This window comes from Sciurus carolinensis, chromosome 17, assembly GCF_902686445.1.
Source record: "Sciurus carolinensis chromosome 17, mSciCar1.2, whole genome shotgun sequence".
Taxonomy (NCBI): domain Eukaryota; kingdom Metazoa; phylum Chordata; class Mammalia; order Rodentia; family Sciuridae; genus Sciurus; species Sciurus carolinensis.
In genome coordinates this window covers 52,894,388-52,921,448 of record NC_062229.1, presented here as the reverse complement: position 1 = coordinate 52,921,448, position 27,061 = coordinate 52,894,388, and the positions used below count along the sequence as shown (strand labels likewise).

General features: G+C 38.0%; 1 protein-coding gene across 6 annotated transcripts in view; it reads right to left on the bottom strand.

Annotated features, from left to right (window-relative positions):
• Positions 1-27,061, bottom strand: part of Erc2 (ELKS/RAB6-interacting/CAST family member 2) — a 978,194-nt gene that overhangs the window by 758,023 nt on the left and 193,110 nt on the right. For all 6 annotated transcript variants that reach the window (XM_047532409.1, XM_047532410.1, XM_047532412.1 and 3 more), the window contains exon 3: positions 22,409-22,825. In XM_047532409.1, the coding sequence (XP_047388365.1) occupies positions 22,409-22,825 (417 nt within the window). The remainder of the gene's footprint in view (positions 1-22,408; positions 22,826-27,061) is intronic.

The window sequence follows — 27,061 nt, the reverse complement described above, 5'->3', positions numbered from 1 at the left end:
GGTAATAACATAGACCTCTCCCAGGAGGGAGAAGGGGCCACGGCTGATAAGTCCTAAGAAGTGAGCACACCCTACATCCTTTATAGGTTAAGGTCTCTTTTGTTCTCCAGTTCTTTCCCCCTTTCTCTCTCCTTCCTGACTATGTGACTAGGCCTAGTTTTGCAGGTGAGATGCATAAAGTGAGAAGCAAATGGCAGGGGAAGGACCAAAGTGATTCACCAGGTAAGGGCCCAGGGGGCATTAATTAGCAGCTCCTTGTCTGCATTCCTTGATAAGGGCAGGTTAATCTGGTGATCAATGGGCTCTGCAGATTCTTGACATTCCACTCTCCCAGGGCAGTCTCCAACTTCCAGAGGCAGATGGCTTTCATGGCCTCTATTTCCTCCATTTGACCCAATCCCCTATTTCTACACTAACTGCCTGTCCCCAATTCTGGCTTCAAAAAGGGCTCAGCACTTTCTTCTAACTTTTTTTTTTTTAACCTCCTGAAAAAGATGAATGAGAAAACCACATTCTCATCCAAACTATGCAGAAAACAAGTAATGATACCAAAGAAAACGAAGCAATCCAGTGGTTCCCACCTTATCCTTACCTGGTCTCCATAAGTACATGCAAAAACAGGGTGACCAACTCTTCCCAGTTTGCCCAGTATTTTCCTAGTTTTAATGTAAGTCCTACATCCTGGGAAACCCCTCATTCACAGACAACTGGGATGATTAGTGATCTTTGCAGGAGCAATGACCTTCACACATCCCCATGAGCAACACTCAGAGATGTGGTTATTATGCATAACCCCTTGGGAAACTAACTGGTCAGAGTTAGGATCAAATCCCATCCCTTCTGCTTCCCAGTAACATGAAAGTTAGTCCCTCTAAATCTCAGTCACTACATCTATCCATAAGGAAGCAAAAACAAAAGAAACTTCCTCAGGGAAATTATATGAGAATTAAATATGATCATAGGCTCAAACTATATTATATAAACCAAATAAAAAATATAGAGCCTATTATTTCCATCATCATTACTACTTTGTAATCATATAATTTGGTTTTAACACATTTTTTTCAAATCTCATCACCTCAACTACTATTGGGTTGGGGCTGTGGCTCAGTGGTAGAGCGCTTGCCTGGCACGTGTGAGGCACTGGGTTCAACCCTCAGCACCACATAAAAAATTTAAAAAAAAAAAAAAAAAAAAACTGTCCTCCCTACACCTTACAACTTACATTCTCAGTTAGAAACCTTACTACAGTCACAACTATAAAATTATATCACCACCAAAAAACTATCCAGGTAAGACCCACTTCCTTGCAATCTAGTCAAAATGACCAATTTGGGCACATCTATTCCAAAGTAAACAACTCCCCAAGTGTTTAACACTTGAACAAAAAAGACTTCCTCCACCTCATTTCCTATTGGTAACTGTGTTCTCTCTCCTATCCTTTCTATTCAGAAGAGCCTGCTGTTCCCTGCTTCACCAATGCTATTGCATCTCATAAGACAAGTTGAAACTGCCATTTTTCCCTACTCTATGTTTCTGTGTAGAAGGAATTTCATGTGGAACTGCAGAGTCTCTAGAAAGACTGAGGTACAAATGAAAAACTGCAAGAACATATGTAAAATGTCCACCTGGCCAACAAAAATGCTCACTTGAACAGAGCTAAGTTATGTAAACTGTCCTTGGGTCCAAGTAGCTAAAGTCCTGAAGAACACCATAAGTTAGGTGTAATTTTATGTACAAGACTGGTAATGCTGTCCCTCTCTCTCTAGCACAACCGCCATGTCACCCACCTTCCTTCACAACACCAGCTCATCCTCAATCTGAGTCAATGACATTCTTCATTATATCTCAACTGCAGTCAGCTGTCCCATATTAGTAAAGCTCTACCATCTCTTAAATGATTTCTGCTTCACTTGGAAGGCATTGGCAGTAGCTTCAAGATGAAAATGATATTCAAGGACGCCCCTTTCATGGAAGATTCTTATTTCACATTTGTGAAATATGAAAATTAAACAAATTTTATTTTCCTCATGATTCTCATGGTTATCTTCATTCTTCTAGGATAGTTATTATTATATTTTGCACACCAGAGTAAAGGCTCCAAAAGAAAGGTTAGTTGGTAGGACTACATCCTGGGAAACACTGTTAGTCCATGTGACCCCTTTGTGCAAATTACAGAAGAAAGCCTCTTCTCTCAAGACATTTTATTTCCATCTTCCAGAGCACTGCTGCAATATACCGATTTTGTTAGAATAAAGGTCTGGGTTGCCATTTTCTAGCACACTGTCAAAATACATATACACAAATCTATGATGTCCATGATACAAATGGCATCCTCTGGAGTTTGCAGTGTTCAATTTACACAACTGTGTACACTGGCTCTGAATGATATCCCTTCATATTAATAGCATCAGAGAACTTCAGATAACTAACTAGAGTCTTATGTTACTTAGTGAAAGGGTATGTCCTAAGAAATGCATTGTAGGTCAATTTTATTGTTAGGTAAACATCATGGAGTAAACTTATGAAAAATAGGTAGTATAGCCTACTACATACCAAGGTAATATGGTATAGTCTTTTGTCTGAAGGTTACAAACTTGTACAACATGTTACTGTACAAAATATTGTAAGCAACTGCAACACAATAGTAAGTATCTGAATATCTGATGACTATGATATCACTGAGCAATAGGAACTGTTCAGTGTCATTATGTTCTTATGGGACCACTGTCATATATGTGGTCTGTGATTAATCAAAACATTATTATGATGCCCATGACTGTATTTGTGATTTGCATAAAAATTGCCCTGATAATGTGACTGCATGTATGTACTCATCTTCTATATTATTCTTTTAATTATTTTGCCAAAAAAGGAGAATTGTCTTTGTCAGGACAGAGTCATAGCCCAAAGTCATAAAATAGTTATTCTTAATAAATCAAAAAGAGAAATCTTAAAATGCAAGCTACACCAAGGCAATGACATGATGGGATAAAGAGGAAAAAGGGAAAATATGGAGTTCTGGAGCAACCAATTTATTCCCATGGCAAATAAATATTTATTCTTATCTTGCATAACCAAAAATTTTACTAATGGTCATAAAAATAATCACCCCATTTCAAAATCCAGTTGCACAGGACTAAAGTTTATCCTATGAGCTGCTTCTTCCCCAAATGGTTTTTGCTTTTCGCTGCCATCAACTTTACTTTTCCCACCTTTAGATTCTGGCCTTTAAATGAGATCATTAGGAATTCACAAAGCTCAGGATAATGAGTTTTCCAGAAATGGGATCCCAGTTTTCCAAGCAATGGGAGGACCAGACCACAAGAGCAACAGCTTGAAGAAAGTAGAAAATTCAGAAGAAAGTCTGTAAACAAGTAGGTTTTTTATCACCTTCTGTACTTGCAGAGCACTAACTCAGACAGTTTGCTTTTCTTCAAACTCTTACATTATCATTACAAATAACAATGAACCCATCATAGCCAAGAAAAATAGTTTTATAAAAAGGACAGAAAGCAGTCCAACTGAGATTCTAATGAGGGAAGGGTTCCCTGTCATTGCTTCAACTCCATTCCTTCCTTTTATTCTCATAACACAGGTTTTCTTAGTCCTATTTTACAGAGGAGGAAACTGAGTCCCCAAGATGTAAAATGACTTGCCCAAGGTTATACAGCTATTAATGGTAAGTCATGTCTGGCTTAAAAGCTCCTGCCACACTGCTCTAGGCAGAGCATTAGGTCAAAGTTTCTCAAACTTGCACAAATCCACAGGACTTCTGCAGAACTTGTTACAATGTAGATTGTGATTCCAGTGACCTGGGACCTGAGTTGCTGCACTTCAAGCTCCCAAGGAGATTTCAATCATCTGCTGGGTTCCAGAATGCACTTTAGAGCAGTGTCTCTCGACAGGAATGATTTTGTCCTCCAGGAAACATTTGGCAATGTATGGAGATATTTTTGATTGGCACAAATTGTGGGGTAGGGTTAGTGGTACTGGCACCTTTGGGCAGAGATCAAGCATGTTGCTAAATATCCTCTAATGCACAGAACAGCCCTCAACACCAAGAAAGAACCATCAAGCCCAGAATGTCAACAGTGCTACAATTGAGAGATCCTATTCCAGAGGATCCAAGTTCATTTAAAGTTTTTCCAAAGCTGCTGAAGTTTAAAATTGCACTCCCATGTTAAAAAATTCTCCTTGAACTGATAGAAATGTTGACATAATGCAACCAATGGCTAGAGTATAATGAAGTTTAATTTCCTCACAAATACTCTTCCATGGTACTGAAGAAAATCTATTCAGCTGGTTACAAACTAGAGTTTCAGATAATTACCACAATTTCTGTAAGGTCTTTGTTTCTTAGCACTGGAGGTCACAATGAAAAAAAAAAAGATAAGATTATTTTTATATACAAATTTTTTAATTTCCTGTTTGGGCAGCTCAAACTCTACCCTGTTGACCAGGATCACAAAAAACATCTTTTATTATTCAGCTTCAGCTATTGCTACCCACCACCAATATCATACTGGGATATTGCCACACTCTGCACCCAGCATCCACTCAATTTCCAGACTCAATAAAGAAATCCGTCATTGATCTGGATCTTTACTATTCATAGAACTTTCAAAAACTTAGCTTGTATTTAATATTTTTTACTAACTCCACACTTTATTGTGGGGTTCACAGAATTTTTAAATGATATGTTGTGTGATAAAGCATACACTTTAGGAAAACTATAAGTCTGAATATAATTTGAGTAAATCAAGGTTTGGTTAAAATCATATAGCTTTTTATTGGGAGGGGGCAAGAATGAATATCTTGTCTGCTAGTGTATCAACCTTCCAGGTCATATGCCTCCCATCCCCCATATTTCCTACTTACTTGTCTTTGAACTTCTCAATTCTAGGGAGCCAGTCCAAAAGTTCGAAACACAGTCCCCATAACAGGGTCTCTGTCATCTCACTGTCCCTCTCCAGACATAGTTTACACTTAAAAGTTCTTCATAAAATAAAAATGAATAAATGAACTTGTCCTTGAAAACTCAGCTTTTGGGATTCTCTCTTTTTTTTAATTTTTTACTGTTGTTGATGGACCTTTATTTTATTTATGTATTTATATGTGGTGCTGAGAATTGAACCCAGTGCCTCACACATGCTAGGCAAGTGCTCTACAACTGAGCTATAACTCCAGCCTGCCACATCCATTTCCTACCATTCCAACACTTGACACAGTTCTGTTGAAAGATCATCCTCCCTCTTGGGGGCCATAGGCATGGCATGTCTCCATGTGCAGTTGCTTTTAATACTAATAATCAATATATTCTTAGATTCAGATTATAGAGAATACTGGGGAGATTTCATGGTGCTGGGACACAAAATAACATAAAGTTTAATATTAATACTTAGATGAAATCATAAATAAGCAATTATGATTTGCTCAAATTTGTAAGGAGCCTGTGGTTTCTTTAGTATGCAAATTCTCAAAAAGTTATATATAGGTATATGAGAATGTATTCCTCTGAGCTTTGATGTGGTGTTCGGTCTTCACTGCTTTCTTAGTGTTTATGATTAAGCTTAAGGATATTTTTCCCACTTAATTAAAAAAATAGGTTAATCATAAGTACAATTTGTATTCTCCTATGTCTAGTTTTTTAAAGATCAAAATAGAGTTTTAGTCCACCACTGAGTACATGAAATAGAATAAATATTAACTATAAGCTGATTCCTCTATTCTCTGTTAGTAATAACAAAAACTTGCCACTGTTAATAACTAACATTAGAGTTCTTGGAAAGGGTAACTTCTATAGAAACTTAATGACGTATTCTTTCAGGAAAATTAAAACTAAATGGAGCATGGTGCCCTCTACCTTGCTGGGAACTGGATTTTTTTTGTTTTGTTTTGTTTTTTGTTTGTTTTGTTTTTGTTATTTTTTTTTTAAGCTATCATGCAGTAAGAGCATGTTTCTTGAAAAAGATCATTAATTATACTCTTAAAGACTTTTTTAACTTAACATTTCATTATATTAACCATGAGATGATGTAATACCAAAGAAAAAACATACAAAAAGATTCTGTGAATAATAAAGATTTAGATTCAGTCTCAGAACACTTGGTGTCTCTGTGTGCTGTTTCTCCACCATGCCGTTGCCTCCCATCCACCTAGGACCCACGACTGCTGCTAGGGCTGGACCCTGGCACCAGCCCCTGGTGCTCTTGGGTTCTTTTCTCTTTAAAAGTTTCCTTCTCAGTTTTCCCACTGGGTTCCTTCTTCCTTCTTTGTCTTAAGTACAGCTTCTCACAGACACTTCTGCTCCCCGCATTCTTTACATTCTTAGATATGGCTCCTACTTCAAGGCATCCTCTTTAATTCCTTTCCCTGTCTGTACCCACTGTTATCATCTTAATCCAACCTAATGAACAGTCTCCTAGAATTTCAAAACTAACTCCTAATTGGTGAATACAGAATTAAAAAGACCAACATGGGAGCCAGCTATGGAAAGAGTATGGGTTTGTTCTGTGAGAAGCCCTGGACCTGGAATGGTGTTATCAGCCCCATCCCCCGCTCTCCCTACTAGCCATACACAGAGGAGGCAGTATCACCTGAGGGAACACAAGCCTTGTGACCACCTTGACTGTGATTCCCTTTGAGATTCTAGGTAGAGTAATTCACTTCCCTGTGACTCAGTTTCTTCATGTGTTACAAGGGAAGATTATCAACTAGATTTCTGCTCTCAGGGAATGCAGTCTTGAAAGAGATACATATATGTATATAAAAATGTTGGAACACCAAAACATTAAGCATCTTCATGTATAAAACATGTATTACATGTAGGTTTAATTTATCAAGCCCTTTTATCAGATATTTATCACACAATATAACCATAGCATTCTGAAGAAATTACAAAGTGAAACTGAGAAGGTAGAGAGATCACCCTTGAGTTTTCTCAGCTCAGAACAAACACTGCACCCCAACAAGTGACCTATAAAACACCAACAAGCCAAGTTTTATCCTGAAGAGAGAAATGTATAGTTTAAAAATGGAGCACAGACTTGCTTTATGAGATCAACTGACAGTGAAGCCAAATGTTGCTTATTCCCTCCTCACCTTTCTTCAAGGAAACATAAATGACATTTGTTGAGCCAAGCCCTGTACAAATTGCTTTGTACAGGTCACCTCATTTGAGACCAAAGAGTAAACTTGCACAGATGGATGCAAAGGTTGTACTGGAGGCTAAGAAAACTGCTGATTGAAATTCTCCTAGGCCTAGGAGATTGAAAGTCTCCTGCAAATTTCCTTAGCATTCTTAGGTCTCTTGAAAAAGTGTGGAGCAGTTACTATGAATACAACAAAAACAATTAACCCTATAAAGCAATGAAGATTAAAAACACAAAGAAAATGAATGAGGTTAAAATAAGAGGGAGAAATCAACATGTTAGGAGAAAGAATAAGATTTTTTTTTTATTGTATACAAATGGGATACATGTTGTTTCTCTATTTGTACATGGAGTCAAGGCATACCATTTGTGTAATCATACGTTTACATAGGGCTATGATGTTTGATTCACTATTTTTTTCCCTTCCCCCCCACCCTTCCCACCCCTCTTTTCCCTCTATACAGTCCTTTCCTTCATTCTTACCACACTCCTTATCCCTAACCCTAAACCTAACCCTAAACCTAATGCTAACCCCTCCCACCCCCCATTATATGTCCTCATCCGCTTATCAGCGAGATCATTCGTCCTTTAGTTTTTTGAGATTGGCTTATCTCACTTAGCATGATATTCTCCAATTTCATCCATTTGCCTGCAAATGCCATAATTTTATCATTCTTCATGGCGGAGTAATATTCCATTGTATAAATATGCCACAGTTTCTTTATCCATTCATCAACTGAAGGGCATCTAGGTTGGTTCCACAATCTGGCTATGGTGAATTGAGCAGCAATGAACATTGATGTGGCTGTATCTCTGTAGTATGCTGATTTTAAGTCCTTTGGGTATAGGCCAAGGAGTGGGATAGCTGGGTCAAATGGTGTTTCCATTCCAAGCTTTCTGAGGAATCTCCATACTGCTTTCCAGAGTGGCTGCACTAATTTGCAACCCCACCAGCAATGTATGAGTGTTCCTTTGTCACCACATCCTCGCCAACACCTATTGTTGTTTGTGTTCTTAATAATCGCCATTCTAATTGGGGTGAGATGAAATCTTAGGGTAGTTTTGATTTGCATTTCCCTTATTACTAGGGATGTTGAACATTTTTTCATATATCTGTTGATTACTTGTACATCTTCTTCTGTGAAGTGTCTGTTCATTTCCTTAGCCCATTTGTTGATTGGATTATTTGTATTCTTCGTGTAGAGTTTTTTGAGTTCTTTATAGATTCTGGAAATTAGCGCTCTATCTGAAGTATGGTTGGCAAAGATATTCTCCCACTCTGTAGGCTCTCTCTTCACATTGCTGATAGTTTCCTTTGCTGAGAGAAAGCTTTTTAGTTTGAATCTATCCCAGTTGTTGATTCTTGCTTTTATTTCTTGTGCTATGGGAGTCCTGTTAAGGAAGTCTGATCCTAAGCCAACAAGTTGAAGATTTGAACCTACTTTTTCTTCTATAAGATGCAGGGTCTCTGGTCTGATTCCGAGGTCCTTAATCCATTTTGAGTTGAGTTTTGTGTAGGGTGAGAGATAGGGGTTTAATTTCATTCTATTGCATATGGTTTTCCAGTTTTCCCAGCACCATTTGTTGAAGAGGCTATCTTTTCTCCATTGCATATTTTTGGACCCTTTGTCTAGTATGAGAAAATTGTATTTATTTGGATTTGTGTCCGTGTCCTCTATTCTGTACCATTGATCTACCTGTCTATTTTGGTACCAATACCATGCCGTTTTTGTTACTATTGCTTTGTAGTAGAGTTGAAGATCTGGTATTGCAATACCCCCTGCTTCGTTCTTGCTACTTAGGATTGCTTTAGCTATTCTAGGTTTTTTATTCTTCCAGATGAATTTCATAATTGCTTGCTCTATTTCTGCAAGGTACATCATTGGGATTTTAATTGGAATTGCATTGAATCTGTATAGCACTTTAGGTAGTATGGCCATTTTGACAATATTAATTCTGCCTATCCAGGAACATGGGAGATCTTTCCATCTTCTAAGGTTTTCTTGAATTTCTTTCTTTAGTGTTCTGTAGTTCTCATTGTAGAGGTCTTTCACCTCTTTTGTGAGATTGATTCCCAAGTATTTTATTTTTTTCGATGCTATTGTGAATGGGGTAGTTTTCCTAATTTCTCTTTCTGAAGATTCATCACTTATGTATAAAAATGCATTGGATTTATGAGCATTGATCTTGTAACCTGCTACTTTACTGAATTCACTTATGAGTTCTAAAAGTTTTCTGGTGGAATTTCCAGGTTCCTCTAAATATATAATCATGTCGTCAGCGAACAGGGATAGTTTGAGTTCTTCTTTTCCAATTCGTATCCCTTTAATCTCTTTGGTTTGTCTAATTGCTCTGGCTAGAGTTTCAAGGACGATATTGAATAGAAGTGGTGAAAGAGGGCATCCCTGCCTTGTTCCAGTTTTTAGGGGGAACGCTTTCAGTTTTTCACCATTTAGAATGATATTGGCCATGGGCTTAGCGTAGATGGCCTTAATAATATTAAGGAATGTTCCCACTACCCCAATTTTTTCTAGTGTTTTGAGCATGAAGGGATGCTGTATTTCATCGAATGCTTTTTCTGCATCTATTGAAATAATCATGTGATTCTTAACTTTAAGTCTGTTGATATGGTGAATGACATTTATTGATTTCCGAATGTTGAACCAACCTTGCATCCCTGGGATAAAACCCACTTGATCGTGGTGCACTATCTTTTTAATATATATTTGTATGCGATTTGCTAAAATTTAGTTGAGAATTTTTGCGTCGATGCTCATTAAGGATATTGGTCTGAAATTTTCTTTCCTCGATGTGTCTCTGTCTGGTTTAGGTATCAGGGTGATATTGGCTTCATGGAAAGAGTTTGGGAGGGTTCCCTCCTCTTCTATTTCATGGAATAGTTTGAGGAGTATTGGAATGAACTCTTCTTTAAAGGTTTTGTAGAACTCAGCAGAGAACCCATCTGGTCCCGGACTTTTCTTTGTTGGTAGGCTTTTGATGACCTCTTCTATTTCATTGCTTGAAATTGGTTTATTTAAGTTGTGTATGTCCTCCTCGTTCAGTTTAGGTAATTCATATGTCTCTAGAAATTTGTTGATGTCTTCAAGGTTTTCTGTTTTGTTGGAGTATAGATTTTCAAAATAGCTTCTAATTATGTTTTGTATTTCAGTCGTGTCTGTTGTGATGTTTCCTTGTTCATTCCGAATTTTAGTAATTTGAGTTTTCTCCCTCTTTCTCTTTGTTAGTGTGGCTAAGGGTTTATCAATTTTGTTTATTTTTTCAAAGAACCAACTGTTTATTTTGTTAATTTTTCCAATTGTTTCTTTTGTTTCGATTTCGTTGATTTTGGCTCTGATTTTAACTATTTCCTGTCTTCTACTACTTTTGGTATTGGTCTGCTCTTCTTTTTCTAGCGCTTTGAGCTGTAGTGTTAAGTCGTTTATTTGTTGATTTCTACTTCTTTTTTTGAATGCGCCCCATGAAATAAATCTTCCTCTAAGTACTGCTTTCATAGTGTCCCAGAGATTTTGATATGATGTGTCTTTGTTCTCGTTTACTTCTAAGAATTTTTTTATTTCCCTCCTGATGTCTTCTGTTATCCATTCATCATATAATAGTGTATTATTTAATCTCCAGGTATTGGAGAAGTTTCTGTTTTTTATTCTGTCATTTATTTCTAATTTCAATCCATTATGATCTGATAGAGTACAAGGTAGTATCTCTATCTTCTTGTATTTGCTAACCGTAGCTCTGTGGCATAAAATATGGTCTATTTTAGAGAAGGATCCATGTACTGCTGAGAAGAAAGTGTATTCGTAAGAATAAGATTTTAAATGAAGTCATAATAGAGTCCAGATGAGAAACTTAAGTTTAAAAAAAGAAAAGTTTCAAAGAGAACAAACCAGAGAGAAGAGAAGGAACTGGGTAGGAAAAAAATGACTAGAAATTATTTTATATTTCTATGGAATAACAGAGTATACTGGGTCTCACTTCGAGGTTAATTCTCCTGTGAGGTCTTAGGCAAGTTACTTCATGTCCCTGATTATGTAATAGGACTATGTCAACACCAACACTTCACAGAGCTATTCTGAGAAGTAACAAAGCCCAGCACTGAGCTCTGTGCCTAGGAAGCCTTCTCTTTAACAATGGTAGTGGTGATGATGATTTATGATGTTAACAGCATCTACCAGGACCTCCCAAGACAAGATTCCATGAAATTTCCTCCATCAGTATGATAAGCCCAGCAATTCTCAGATGTACAGTGCCACACAGATTCCTTGGGAGGCTGCTGTGGTTTCAGGAAATACAGTTGTTTTGGACCATTCTCCTTGGGTCTTCTATGCAATCATATTTGGGTCTATAGGGCAGCAAAGAAAGAAGCAAAGATAATCACAGCCAAGAAAAAAGGATACAGATAGTGAGTTTTTCAAAAAATATTTCATGTCCTCTGGAGAAACCTGTGTTACATGCCCAACATCACCATGCTCAATACATGTATCCTCAAGTCTCCACTATACTCCAATTATCACTTTACCTGTAAGGGTTGTTTAGGAGGTATCCAAACTACACATTGAGGTTTGTGCCTGCTAAGTTTTCAAAGTGTTCAAGTTTCCAGTGTGCAATAGACAAGGAGTCAGTCATTGTATAGTATTGTCTTTTAAAGCAACTAAAGCTCAAGTCCTTAAAATCATCTAAACCTTGACAGGCATCATAAAAGTACTGCAACACACTCCACTGGCAGTAACACCATGAAAGTATCATGAAAGCATGGTGGAATGCCTACATTGAGAGTCATTTCTGCTAAGGCACACTCAGACCTTGCCCTTTCCTTTCTGTGTTGATTCTACAGAATGACATAGCCTATACCACTCTCTAAAAGAAAATCACCTGACAATGAATTCCTATTTGGATGTGAATGGGAAAAGCAACATTTTATAGCAGATCATTTGTTTAAATAAGGATTAATTTCCAATACTCTAAAAAGTACACATAGGTGATGAAGGTGTTCTTGACACTAGGTTCAAGCAATTAAATCAAGGTGAGGGGTAGGGGAGGAATGCAACTCTTTAGAGAATTTTTTTCTTTTGGTACTGTGGGTTTAACCCAGGGATGCTTTACCACTGAATCACATCCCTAGTCCTTTCTAATTTTTTTTTTTTTTTTTGAGACATGGTCTCCCTAAGCTGACCAGGCTGGCCCCAAGGTTGTAATCCTCCTGTTTCAGCCTGTACAGTCATTGGGATTATAGGCATATGTCACTGTACCTGGCTTACAACTGATTTATTATTTTTATTTTTGTGGTACTAGGGATTGAACCTAGGACTTTGCAGATGTTAGGCAAGCACTCTCTCTTTAAGCTACACCCCAGTTCTGCAATTGATTTTTTTTTTATACCAGGGGTGCCTAACTGAGGTACATCCCCAGCCCTTTTTGTCTTTTATTTTGAGACAGGGTCTCACTAAGGTGCTTAGGACATGGCTAAGTTGTTGAGGCTGGCCTTGAATTCTCATGCCTCAGTCTCCCAAGTGACTGGGACTACTGGTGTGTACCACCAGGCCCAACTTTTAGAGATATATTAAGGCCAAGCAAGAGATATTTAAAAAAAAAAAAAAAAAAAAAAAAAAGCAACACTTAATAGACCTAAAAGAAGCTAATCTTAGATTAACAGTTAATCTCCCTAAAGAGGTTTCTGAATAAGAGATGTATCTAATGTTGATAAAGTATTTCCTTGTTAAATGACCACTGGCCCTGATGTGCAGCACTCAAAGAACAGAGAACCCTGTCATGAATCTGTGAGATTCCCTGCAAGGAAAGAACTCCACTCCATTAATAACTTTTAAAATCATGCACTAACTAATTCATGCTGGCAGTCCAAATCCTTCCATCAAACTTCATTATATGATCAGACCGAGTTCAAAGATATATGCAGGGTAAAGAGAAAACTTAGGTCTACAGAAAATTGGTGGAGGGAGTGGTCAGCAAAATTCTTTAAGTTTTAAAGTGAGGAAAGGAGACTCAAACTAGAGGACTTGGTCAAGTGGGTCAAAAAAAAAAAAAGATTTCGATTGCATAAAAAGCCACACATGAGTTCAGATTTTAATGTGACATACATTAATACTTGCTGCTATTTTAATATTTGCCTTTACTTGAGATGTAGTAGGACTCTGCCTGAGGCAAGATTTTTTAATAGCAATAATAAAAATACTTAATGGTACTTAGAGCAAAGCACGTGTGGTCATGTTTTAAAGAGGGAAAGGAAAAGGTAATTCTAAACATCTGTACTACATTTCCACATGATAAAACCACTATACTCCAAAATTATCTTGAAGTTTGATGGTCTAGGGGGGTGGGTGGCAGTTCACATAGAGAAATGTTTATTTAAAAAACAAAGTGAGACTCAAAAGCCATTTTGAGGAAAACAGGGACAGCAAACTTTATTGTAAAATAAAATTTCCAATTAATAGCATGTCTGGTAGTCAGAAAGTAAGGTTTATGTGTCTTCTCAGGTCCATAATTATTGCCTCCATAAATACTCCTGAGAATCAAATATCTTTTATTTTCACAAAGTCCCAACCTTCCCACATGGTATCTCAGATCAAAATACCACCTCATCACCTCCCTTAGATTTCTTTTCCTGAATTTACCTCATTCCTAGCCCTACATTTCCTGAGAGGTTAGGAGTGAGGGAGGGGACAGCTTCTGTCTCCCTCCGTCTGTCTCTTTGTGTGTCTCTGTCTGTCTCTGTGTGTCTATGCATGTCTATGTGGTCTGTATGCATCTGTATGTGTGCCTCTCTGTCTCTGTGTGTGTCTGCCTCTGTGCTTCCCTCTATGTGTGTGTGTGTCTGTGTCACTCTGTCTCTTCTGTGTCTGTCTCTCTGTGTCTGTGTGTCTCTCTCTGTCACACACAAACACACACACACACACACACACACACACACACCATTTCTATTTATTTTCTAGCTCAAACCTCCACCCCACATCCCCTCAGCACATCTGTTTCCTAGTTCAATCCCCTGCAGTCAGTCTATGGGTCAAGAAGTATAGCGATCTTCCTGACCTTCTTCAGTAAACAGTTTCAAGCAGGTGCGACTAGAAATTTCTGTACTTGCCATGGCCACAGGCCAGTCACCAAAGGATGTGTCACTCACTCTGCACCAGCAGTTCACAACTGATTTCAAACCCTGGGGATATCTTGCAATGTCTAAAGACTTTTTTATTATTGTTGTCATAATTCAGGGAAGGGTGGGAGTGCTACCTGAATCTATTAGGTAGAAGCCTTGGATTTTTCTAAACACCCTGCAGTGTAAAAAAAGGATAGCCCTCACAACAAAGAATTGTCTTTTCTCAAATGTCAATAGTACAGAGACTGAAAAACACGAGGCTACATCAAGGAAGTAAAATTCAAAGCATTTAGGAGCCCCTGCAAACTACATGCCAAATTGGAAACACAAAGTAATCCCTTTCACATTCAAGCTGGAGTGGTAAGGAAAGTAGATTTTGCTCTAGCAAATTTCAGAAGAGTAATGAAATGGGTGCCTATTGGGAGTTATAAGTACAATTTTAATGTCATATAACTGACATAGAAGGAAATCTGAAATATGCAATGAAAACTAGACAAAAAGAAAAGCTGGCTTGGGGAGGCAAAGCATTTCTTTCTGGGAGTGAGCTAATTATAAAGCAAAGAAAATTGAAAAGAAGACTAACTTTGAACAGATGAAATAGGAAAGGTCCAACTCTACGTGCCACCCATTTGCTTTTCCTTATTCTCTGCTCACAAAAACTCATTTATTCCCTAAGAATTCGTGGAGGGCCAGGTACTTTCATTTTCATGAGCCTACAATGGACTGAGGAGACCTCACCCTGCTGCTGTCTTCTACACAGCACTACTTAACCTTTCCACGCCTAGGTGACCTCACAGACTTACAGTCTTTGATTCAAAATTCCCTCATAAGATGTGGAAAGAAAAAAAAAATCAAATCCTTTTGCATTTTTCCTTTTTCTGCATTTAAAAAGAAAATAACCTTGTGTGAGAAGTAAGAAAACCAAAATCCTAGTCTGTGGTCTACTCTCTATCAGTCTAAAAAATCCCCAACAATCTCAAGGAGTGTTTAGCAACAAGGTTCCTAGCACCAGCAGGCCTACATTTGAATCCCAGATCATTTACTACTTGCTCTGAGAAACTGGACCAAGCACATCACCCTCTGGACCTCAGTCTCCTCATCCACTTCAGCATATCATTAGGAGGATAAAAATGACACTCTTTGGAAAGTGATTAGCACAGACGGATCTCACGTTATTCTCAGTAAATGTTACATGTCATCAAAACTTCTCTGAGCCTCAGTGTCCTCCCAGAGTTGCTGGGAGGATCAGAGGAAATCATTAAAATCGAGCATGTTCTATAAACTACTAAGCCTCCTACACATGTAAGGTATTAACTAATGTTCCCACATAAGAAAGGGTGAGCCTTGATGTAGACAAGTCTGTCTCAGCCTCTCATTACCATGGCTTATGAAACTCACTAACATAACCACAGTACGAGTGCTTGTAGTCCTTTCTCACTACTGAGGTTTTATTTGTGGTGCACTGTTTTACCAAACAATGATGATGACAACTTATGTCAGCTATCAAAAGAATATTTTTCAGGGAGCCATCACTCCACTCCTAGGGCAATGAGGACAGTAATCAGTATCTCCCCCTATAACTTCCTAACATTCTCTGTGCCCCCCTGGAGCCTTTATCCACCTCCCCAACCACTTCCTTTTTTCAGCAGGTTCTGAAATGCCTTGTGTCTAATGCCACCTGAGGGCCCCACCCATCTCTGTTACTGTAAAAAGCAGTCAATTACACTCGTTAAAATCAATATGATGTAAAACCTGAACCATTTCAAATTAGCATGCAACATTCAAATTTTAAAGAATGCATTAGAATAAAGATAAAGCAAATGATGCTAAACAGAAATGAATATACTTTCTATCATCTAAAATAGAAGAGTAAAAGTTATAAAATTGTACTTTTAGATGCATTGTCAATTAAGGAGAAGAAATAGCATTTTTCTACAAAGATGCTTTGTTGGCAACTATCCTGAATGAAGTGCTTGGAGAAAATGGAACTTACTGAAAATAAGGAGAATGTGAATTTCACTGACATCAGTCAATGAAAATGTCACATAATCTCAAAAGAGATACTATATTCAATTGATCATCTTCTTTAGTCACGAGACTCATTTGAGAATGAATGCCTTTAAAGGCTCCTGGGAGTAAAAGCCAATCCCCTGTATCTGATACTCAGAGCCCCCAGTGAACTGATCCCATGCCACCTATTCAGTTTTATTTCCTCCCTCTCCTGAAAAGTGAGTTTTAGCAGTCTCATATTTGATGCACTCCAAAACCACCACAGTTCCCACCTCTATGGCTTGACTCATCCATCCCTTCTCCAATCAGACCTCCTCACAAGCTGAGTATTGAAATTCTTCCTGCCTTTGAGGACCAGCCCTGCCATAGTTTAAACCAGTCATCTATCCACCTGCTTTTAGCTGTCCAGCATCTAAATACCCTTTGAGATCCTCTTGGTGAGCCAATCCAAGGAGTAATAGCAAGCAGTGGTGACAAGTACAAATTCTAGAGCCAGAATGCCTGGGATCCATTCTTGGCCCCAGCACTCATTGTATGTGAATGGGGAAAAGTTTCCCACTTTGTGCCTCAGTTTCCTTATTTGTGTAAAGATGGTGATGACAGAATTGAGCATGAAATAAGCCTCATTAAGTGTAAGTTGTTTTATTGCCCACCTGAATCTCTGAACAAGATCACAAAACTGCCACCAATGCTCCCATGGCATCCTGCATATATATATTCCATGTATGACCAACAATGTCCAACACATTTTGCAAAAACTGAAAGGAGATTTCAGGTACTCTCAAAACTCCAAACTTACAGCAATGATAAAGAAAACATAAAAGAATAGGGACTTACATAATAAATATGAACTTTCCCAATACTGACAAACCACAAAGCAATTCTCTAGTTGTTTTTCAATCATTAAACTATATATTGAGCACATGCAATACTTGAGGCCTGGGAATAGTGATGGAATGAGCTGATCATCTAAAAAAAAATATATATACTAAAATAGGAAATAATCATTCACTTCTGTAATAAATATATGACATAGCACTTAAAAAAGATCTTATATATAAAATGTTATGTTTATGTGTTTGGGAATATTTTCTATCATAAGCTTTGTTGGTAGAAATATAAAGTATTGAATCTGTAGAGAGATTTAGAAATGCCTGCATCAGCAAAATCACAGCTCAGTCAGCAGAACTAGAGACAAATGTGTGTTAAAGAGAAAGAGGCTTAGAGAAAGGGGCACTAGAGTGGCATCTAGAAGTTTGGGGCAGGGATTACATAGGGGAGGTTTGAGCCATCGATAAAAGGTCTAAAAACTCAAGAACTTCTAGGTCACAACCTTTTCCCTGGTGAATCTCCCACTGGGCTCAGGACATGGTGGATACAGAAATCAGACTAAGAATTCATGTTACCTGCTTCTCCTTTCTGCCCACACACAGCACAGAGGGAAGCTCAGGTTCCATCTCCTGCGGGTTTTGCCTGTCTTGGATTATTAGCAACTGTGGCCCCCATGACTTGTGTCTTCATCTGCCCCTGCAACTAAAGAAAGGCAAACTGCCCAAAGGGATTAGAATAGGAGATCAATGGGCACAGCAGTAAAAGAGTGAGGTATGTCCAAAGTCCACTGACTTTCTTCTTAAGGACCAGTAAAGAAAAGTGTATGCAGACTAAACATGAGAGGATCCTGGTATAAAAATTCATTTTTTTTTCTTTAATCAGATCAGCAGTATTTGGGGTATTTTACATGGATCAGTATGTTCTTTGCAGGAAAAGCTAAAGAACAAGGTAAACCATTACCGCATTAAACACTGTCTTATCAAATCAACCTGTATCAAAATGCATCAGAAAACTAGTGAGTAATGCTGAGGCTCAGCCAAGCCTGGGGCTCACATTAGCATGTCAGTCCTAGATCCTGGGCAATGATTTCTGTCTTCCAAATAAGTTGAGATCACAACCATTTTGCTATTGTTTCCTACCAGACAAAGGAGTGGTTTTACCCTCAGCCTTTTCCAGACCGCTGAAAGACAACAAGACTCTAAAACAACCCCACCCACCCCATGTGCAATTCCTGCTAACTCCAAACATTCTGAAACAATAGTCTGAACAAGAACAGAAGACCGGGTTTATGTGAGGTCCAACACCTATGGCTGAGAATGAATCATAAAACCACTAGCACTCCATTCCCCAGCATTACACCATCCAGCCCCAACCTGGTTCAACCATGCATAATGAAAAAGAAATCAGGAACATGCTGAACTTTTTTAAAACCTCAAGTACATTTTAAACCCTGTTTTAGATTCATTTAAATTAACCTAGGTCAGGCAACCTCTTTATTCCAGCTGAGTTATTCTTACTGGTTTAATAGCAAAAGTGGTCAGACACATTTTTCTATTAAAAATTTTTAAAATAACCTGATAGAAGTACATTCTAAAACTCAGTGGAGAATATGGAAACAGCTTATGATAAACTTGGCCTTACAAAATAACTATGTAGGAAATTACCCAGTTACTTAGCAACAGTAAACAACTATTTGTATATTATTAAGTATTTTGTAGGTAAACTAATAGCACAATTTTCTAAAATAGCATTTTTCAACAATGTCTTACAAAGGACACCAATGCAGCAAGAGAACAGTAAGCCAAATACTCGAGAAGATCTGCCTTCCCCAGTCCTCTGCCTGGAAATGAGCCCTACACACTGGCATATTGGAAAGTAGTGTTTTGTGGAACCCAGCATGTCCCCAAGTTCATTTGGCCCTCCAGTTCCTTTTCTCTCAGAACACATATCAACATACAACAAAAGGGCTGTTCTGCCCACCACACTTTGGTTAAGATTCTTTGAGAAAAGTGATATAATGAAGTGGTTTAAGAGCTGAGATTCTGAAGTCAGCCTGATTCAATAACAGCTATACATCAAACTTCTTGATGTCACTTGTCCCTCAGTTGTCCCAGGTAAATGGCCAAATAATAGCACCTACCTCCTAAGACATGGGCCTTTTCTTCTGACTGGAATGGTCTTCTGAGATCCTCACATAGCTGTCTCCTTGTCATTCAGGTCTCAGGTTATTTTGTTGCCCCCTCCAAAAGACTCCCTGACCACCCAATATGAATGTGACCTCACTCAGATCACTAGTGCTTCACCTTCTTTTCTTCATGACATTTTCCTAACTATGCAACTGTCATCTATTTCTTCCCAATAAAGGCAAGCACCCGTGAAGCCCAACTATTGGTTATTTTTGCTATACCCCCAAACAGATCTTCAACAAGAATTCACCCAATGAATGAATAAGGGAATGAATAAATGGATTAATGAATAAACAAATGAGGTGGTTGTGTGAGTTCAGTGTGAATCGGTGTAGAGCACTTCATAGTGCCCAACACACAAACTATTCAGACCCTTTTGAAAACTTTTGATGAACTATGAGTAGTTAATGCACTCATAATCACAATTCTTCCACTATTTAACTTTCAGATGCTGCAGTGCCTCTTCTTGATACATTAGAGATAGACATTTCATGACATTTGTTCAGAGGCATGCTGGTAAACAGACATTCAGAAATGGAACAGGGGTAAGCCCTGACAGTACTATTTACCAATTCCCATGGTGTTAATATTCCAACTATGACCAATTTAGGGTATCAATGGCTTAATAGAAAACTCACACAACTCCTGAAATTTTAATGAAGGACTCTCAGAAGCTACAACAACTTCTCTTGGGAAGTTTCTTTCAAGCCTCCAAGTCTTGCTTATTGAGTTCAAGTTGAAAATAACTTTTATACAGAGACACATATTCCATATTCTTTCTTCTTAATGACTCAAGACATGGCCCATCCACTGATTTAGTTTGATGCTCAAGGAGACGAGTTAGATGCACTGGGTTTCATTTTCTGTACCACCCTTTGTGTGCATTCAAATAGACGGTTAAGGCTGTAAACATGATCTGTATCCACATTGTGAGAGGATCAACCAGTTTCAGAAAACACAAGCTGACTTGTTTTTAGTCACACAATAGAATCAACGCACTGTCCATTAAGAATTACCAACGAACAGAATCTAATAGTGGAAGAATGGGCCACCCTGATCACTAGGTCCCAAGGAGTGATGAATGATGCCACAGATGAAGCTTTCTCTGGCATCATACTCTTGCTGTACATACAACATTATCCCTTGATACCCCAAATAAAAGTTTTTCCAGCTGTAGTGATCCTCTACCAACCATAATTTTGAGAAAACACAAGCAAAATTTCAAACTCCAAAGTCAGTCTACATGCAAATAATAAATATCAGAATTATTATTTCTCTTCTCTAAACTACATGGGAAGTATATGGAGTGAGACAGGAAGAAGACTAGTATCTGCTCTACTGTATTAGCTACCTATTACTGTGTAACAAATCACTCCAGATTCATCAGCTTAAAACAACTCACATTTATTATCTCACTGATTCCCTTAGTCATAATCCAGGCAGAACTTACCTGGTTTCTCTGCTTCATGGTCTCTCACAAGTTGCAAAGTGTCAGCCCAGAGGCTGTCATTCCATCTCAGGGCTTGACTGTGCAAGGTTCCACCTCTAAGCACACTAAGAGGCTCTTGGCAGTTTTCAATGAATTAAAGCTGTCAGACCAACTACCTTCACTCTTCACTGAATATTGGCTGGAGGCTACCTTCACCTCTTACTACATAAGCCTCTCCATGTAGCAGCTTGCTTTATCAAAGCATGAAAGCTAAGGTGGCAACAGAGTCTGCTAGCAAGATTGAACCTATGTAACCTAATCATGGAAGTGATGTTGACATTCAATTCCTTTTGCCATATTTTATTATTTACATGCAAGTCTCTAGGATTAGCCAACACTCAGGGGAGGGGGATTACAGAAGGATGTGAATCCATGAGGCAGGAATCACTGAGGACCATCCTACAAGTCTTCCAACCATATTTATTCTCTGGGAATATGTATGGGAAGACTATGCTCAACAAAACATCTCTTTAAGCATCTCAATATGAAACCAAGCCATGTAACTTCCCAAGCATGTGGCTAAGGTCTCATGAAAACAAAACAAGGGAGGACCAGAGTATAGGGCATTAGGTGTGAAGACAAAGTTTGTTCAAATGTTCTAAGCAAACAATCTATATCAGAGAAAACTCCTGGGAACATCTGCATTTTAGCAAATCCCAACAGGGAAGTCAGGTTTTTCTTAACAAGTGACTCACAAAAAGGAATGCCCATCTGCACAGGTATTCAACACCAAGAAATCTAGTCTACTCTGGAATTATTTATTGCTGTAGAATATTTTGAAAATATATTTAATGCCATTTTATTGCTTATGATTTGCTATGTGATACATGTCCCCTTCAGCAGATTTGCCTACATGACACTTTTAAGATCTGTATCCACCACAGTGGCAAGTAACTGCTAGAACAATTCCAAACCCTGGCTATCACCCACATTTTTTTCTAAACTTTACCCAACCACATATTCTCAGATATCTGAGCATCACAATATTCAATGGTGGTAGAAAGCCAGACAGACTGCCTGAAAAGGACGTCATGATTTAATTCACTAAGGGCAAAACACATATTCAGAAAACCTGAAACACTGTTTCCTAGACAAATGTAAATGCAGACAAAGATTATCTTAAACCTAAACGTTCAGAATTGGTCTGCACAATTTAACCATTCTTTGTAGAAAACCCATATGTTTTACTTCCTGTAAATTCTACCCTCAATTCAGTTATAAAAATATTCTGTTGCTAATAATCTATTTGTTTTGTTCCTTTAGAAAGATGATATTTGATAAACAACTAAACTTAAATAGTGCTGTACTTAAGACCCCAAACTATAGCCACCTGTGGGGAACAACTGTAAACCACCTCAGGACTGGCATATGCTGCACATGCTTGGATCCTGAGTACCCAAATACTAATGGAATCAATGTGTGGTGAGAAGGAAAAAAAAAAAAAAAAAACTAATGTAAAATTCCAGTTTAATGGTCATAAGCAGACAGAAAGATTATAAAGCACATGATGAAGAAATTTTTATTAAAGTTGAAGATATCTTCCAACCCATGAAAATAACTTGATAATATTTTAATTTGTAAATAAGGTTTAGGAGAAAGTGAGTGAATGTCTTACCTCTCTCAGATGAATGTTTTCCTTCTCTTTCTGGTCTAAAATTACTTCCAAGTGGCTGACCTGAGACTCAGCCTCTGCCATCCGGCGTGTCCGTTCATTGTCATCCTCAAGGTTTTTGGATGGCAAACCTTTGCTTTGCAACATCTCCAGGAGTTTTTTAATCGACTCATCTCGGGCATTGAGGGTCTGTTTCTGTGTCTCAATTCTTAGCTCCATTTCCTCCAATGTCTTCCTCAGAAGGAAGAGCTCCTTGGCCTGTCTGTCATGTTCAGCCTGGAGCCTCCTAAAGTTCTCCTCCGTCAGCTCAATGGTGAAATGCTCTGCTCCACGGTTACCACTCTCCTGCTGCAGGAGGTGGTTAAGGTCTCTCTGGGTTCGCAGCTCATCCTGAAGGGCCTGGATTGTCAATTGCAGGTGCTATGATGAGAAAGAGAGCAGGATAGGAAAAGGAAAAAAGTCAATGAATATGTCAGGCACTGTTTGCTGCTTCTACACCATGAAAATGGAATGTTAATCATGAATTCCAGGGGGCCAGCCATGAAGTCCTCCATGGTGACTTCAGAAGCATGGGACAGCACATGGGAAGGGGGAGATTAATTCAGTGATGCTTTCTAAATGTCTTAGGAGAAGAGAAATGTACACATACACAGAAACAGTATATTAGTGTCAATCACAAGGGAAAGTATACATCTAGAGAGTTTTAATTTAGGAAGTGAAAGAGTTAGAGGGAAACTTTCACAAACACATCCTATTTATGCCCACAACACTCCAGACTCAGTATTCCTTGTTTCCTAAGATGTTCTTTTTCTACTATCCATTATTTTTCATGACAAATGTATGTCCATTTAAAAAATGAAAATAATAGCATCCACTACAAGTAGACACAAACAGGGACTTTATTTTTTACAAATAAAGCTGCGAACAGGTTTAGTAAACAGGATTACTGCCTCTGCAAGCAAAAGGGAACGAATGCAGACACAGACAAACACACCCAAACACACAAGGAAGTGAGGCTGAACAGAGCAAAACAAACAAGCTGCAAAGAGTGGACAAACCTTGGTTCTTCTGGCATCCAGTAACTGAACAGCATGAGAAATGGAAAAAAAGAAAAAAAAAAAAAAGAAGCAAAAAATCAACACAAAGAGAAGTCCAGTGCAAGCAAAGGGTATTTAACAAAAGAACTTAATCAACATAGAGTACCTTTACAGAAGGAAAAGAAAAGAAAAAAAAAATCTTATTAGAGCAAAGATCCATAAGCTACACAGAATCTATAGCACTGATGTTTGATACATGTGAAGGGGAAAAAAGAAAAAAGAAAAAGAGAAAACCAATTGTGAGGTTTACTCCATCTTTCATTTCCTAAATCTCACTGACCCAGCCTAACCCAAAGTCTTGGGTGTCTTACCAGAGAGGAAATCACAATATTCCAGAAACACCCACGTTGTTTCAGGTCTCCACTACAACCAAAATCAGAGTGGAAGCACCACAGAAACAAAATTGTTACCAGTTACAAAAAAAGAAACCATTGCATGAAGTCATTTGATGAATTTGGCAACACCTTCCCCAGAGAGCCAACCCCCAGGTTGGTAAGAGGAAGCAGCCACAAGCCTGAAGGTATTTTTGTCCTAGGGACAAAACCAGAAGACTTCAGAAACAGCAATTACTCATTCATTCACAGACACATAATCCTATTTGTGGACAAAATACAATGCTAATAAGCACAGGACTCAAGATGCACACAAAGCAGGACTCGTGCCCATAGGGCACTCACAATGTTATACATCATGGAAAACACTATATCTAAGTCATATAAACAATAGTCAACATTTTGAAATCCTATGGCTAAAACCTAGAAGTGCTGTGATCTTTCTGAGTGTAGCCTACACCCAGAAACTAGCATGGTGTGATACACCATTGGATTATTTTTTTTAATGAGTATCCACTTTTCCTTACTCTTTAAGAATATCCACTGAGAACTTCTTAGAGCATAGGAGACAAGTACCATTCTCATCCATGTGCCACAGTGCCTCTCAGAGTACTGCAGGGAGAGGAAGCAACTAGTTTGTATTTACAATAGAAATTATGAATTATTTTTGTGATACAATACACCCATGTAAAGTGTAAAATTCAGTGGGTTGTAGTATATTCACAAAGTACAATCATCAACACAATACATTTTTGAACATTTTTATTACCTCAGAAAGAAACCCTATACAAGTCACTACCCATACCCCTCCCCATTCCACAGCCCTGGTAACCACTGTCTCTATGGATTTGCCCATGCTAGACATTCCATAACAATGGAATCATGCAGTAAGTGGTTTCTTTCACTTAACATGTTTTCAAGGTTTATCCATGATAAAGTAAGTCTCAGTATTTCATTCCTTTCTATAAGGATTATTCAAAAATTTGGATATACCACATTTATGTATTTATCAGTTGATTCATACACAGATATTCATAGCAACATCATTCATATTAGAAGAAAAGTGGAAACAATCTGTATGTCAACAACTGACAGATGGGCAAATAAAATATGATTTATTCAATGGGATATTATTCAGTCATAAAAAGGATTAAAGTACTAGTGTATACTACAAGGATGAACCTTGAAAACTATGAAGAATTCAGTCACAAAGTATGATTTCACTAATGATGCCTGGAATAAGCAAATTCATAGAAATAAATTAATGATTGCCAGGAGGGTAGGGAAAAAGAAATGGACCATAACTACTAAATAGTATGGGGTTTCTTTTGGGATGATGAAAATGTTCTCAAATTAGATGTTAGTTACACAACTCTGTGAACGTACTAAAACTGATGAGTTTTACACTTTACATGGGTGAACTATATGGTAAATATATATCTCAAAAAAACTGTCATGAAAAAACACATGAGGTGGAAACAAACGCTAATACAATCTTTTTCCACAATGCACTGAAATAATCAAACAAAGCCCACAAGAGAATATACAGTCTTTAGTAATGTAGCTGCTGCCAAGTCTTTTGGAAACATGCTTTAGCAACTTTCTTTTTGATTAAACATTCATCCTTTCTTTTTTCCTTCCCTTCTACTGGAGATTAAACCCAGGCTTTGTTTCCACCTCAGTGAAGATCATTGTAATACCTACCTACGCCTATGAGGAACAACAAGATTATGCATTCAGTGCCAGGCTTGAGGGTAAAAGAACTGAGGAAATTAAGAAGTTAGGGAAGGAGGTAATTTTAGGGAAGGAGGGAAGCAAGAAGATTGAAAGAAAGAAGGAAGGAAAATAGAAAAGAAAAAAAGGAAGGAGAGATGAATGGAAGAAATGGTCCATCTATTCAGTATACAATATATGATTTGTTTTTATTTGCTGTAGTATAACAAGAGGGTCCAGTATCTCCTTCATGCTCAGAAAATATCAAAAACATAAGAAATAATCCATGCTCACAATCTCCAAGGACAGGTAAATCAACAGAAGCAATACTATGTCATGAGGGTTATGGTGTCATAGCCAGATAGCTGGAAATGCACATATGTAGCACAGGCTAGAGCCACATAGGTAAACATCCCAAGTCAAGGGACCACCACTTAGCTATGTCTTGAGGAATAAATTAGAGTCTGTCCCTTGAAGAAAGGTGGAAAGAGAAGAGACTTTGTAAAGGTCCAGAGTTAAAGAGAGACCACCTATTAAGGTAGTGTAACAACAAAAATCTGTCTAGCACTTACCACCTGTCACACATAGTCCTAAGTTCTTCCAGCCCTCACAACTGCCCTGGGAGGCACATTATGATCTCCACTTAATGGATGAGAAAATGGAAGCACAAATCAATTAAGTAACTTGCTCCACGTCACCCAGAGAGGTAAGTTGTCTAGTCAGGGGCTCATCTAGGTAGTCTGACACCTATGTCCCTGCTTTAAACCACTCTACCACCTGGCTCTGAAGTGGCACAAATACTTTAAGATGGTTGTAAAAGAATTGGGGGTGGGGTACTAAAAGCAGATAGGTAGACATCTATAACAGTTATAACAATTCTCACAATTAATAATTAGCCATCCTAACCAGGCTATTTCTCATGAGAGATGATTTTGATGGATATTTCTAGGTTGTACATTTATTAAGAAATAACATTTATTTCCCAGATAGTCTCTTGATTAGTCACTAGATGACTTTGGCATGAGCAAAACATCTGATAATCACCCTAAAATTTAGTGATCAAAAACTTCTCAAATCTATGTTTACATTTAGTTTCATTATCTTTTTAAGATAGTCATCATTTCTCAACATTCTGACTAAGATCAGGATAATTTCAAAATATTCAAAATTAAGTAGATCTCTCCTTGTTCCTACAAAAAGGATGCTTGTGCCAAAGTGTGTGTATCTTGTAGAATTTTGAACATCTTCTGCTTCATTTCCTTGAGAATGGGAAGGAATCTGAAACAATCTCATTCTCATTCTCTCTCTTCCTCCACCACTGTTCTACTTTTAAGAGATTCAACTCAAGTTTCAAAACTCACTCACCAGATTTTCCATTTCTGGTTAGATATTTAACATACATGATGTCAATTTTAAAATACAAAAACAGCAGATTTGGTGATAAATAACTCATGAAAATCATAGCCTTTCTACGTCAGTTTTGATGTTTAAAAGAGGGATACAGTAATAATTCC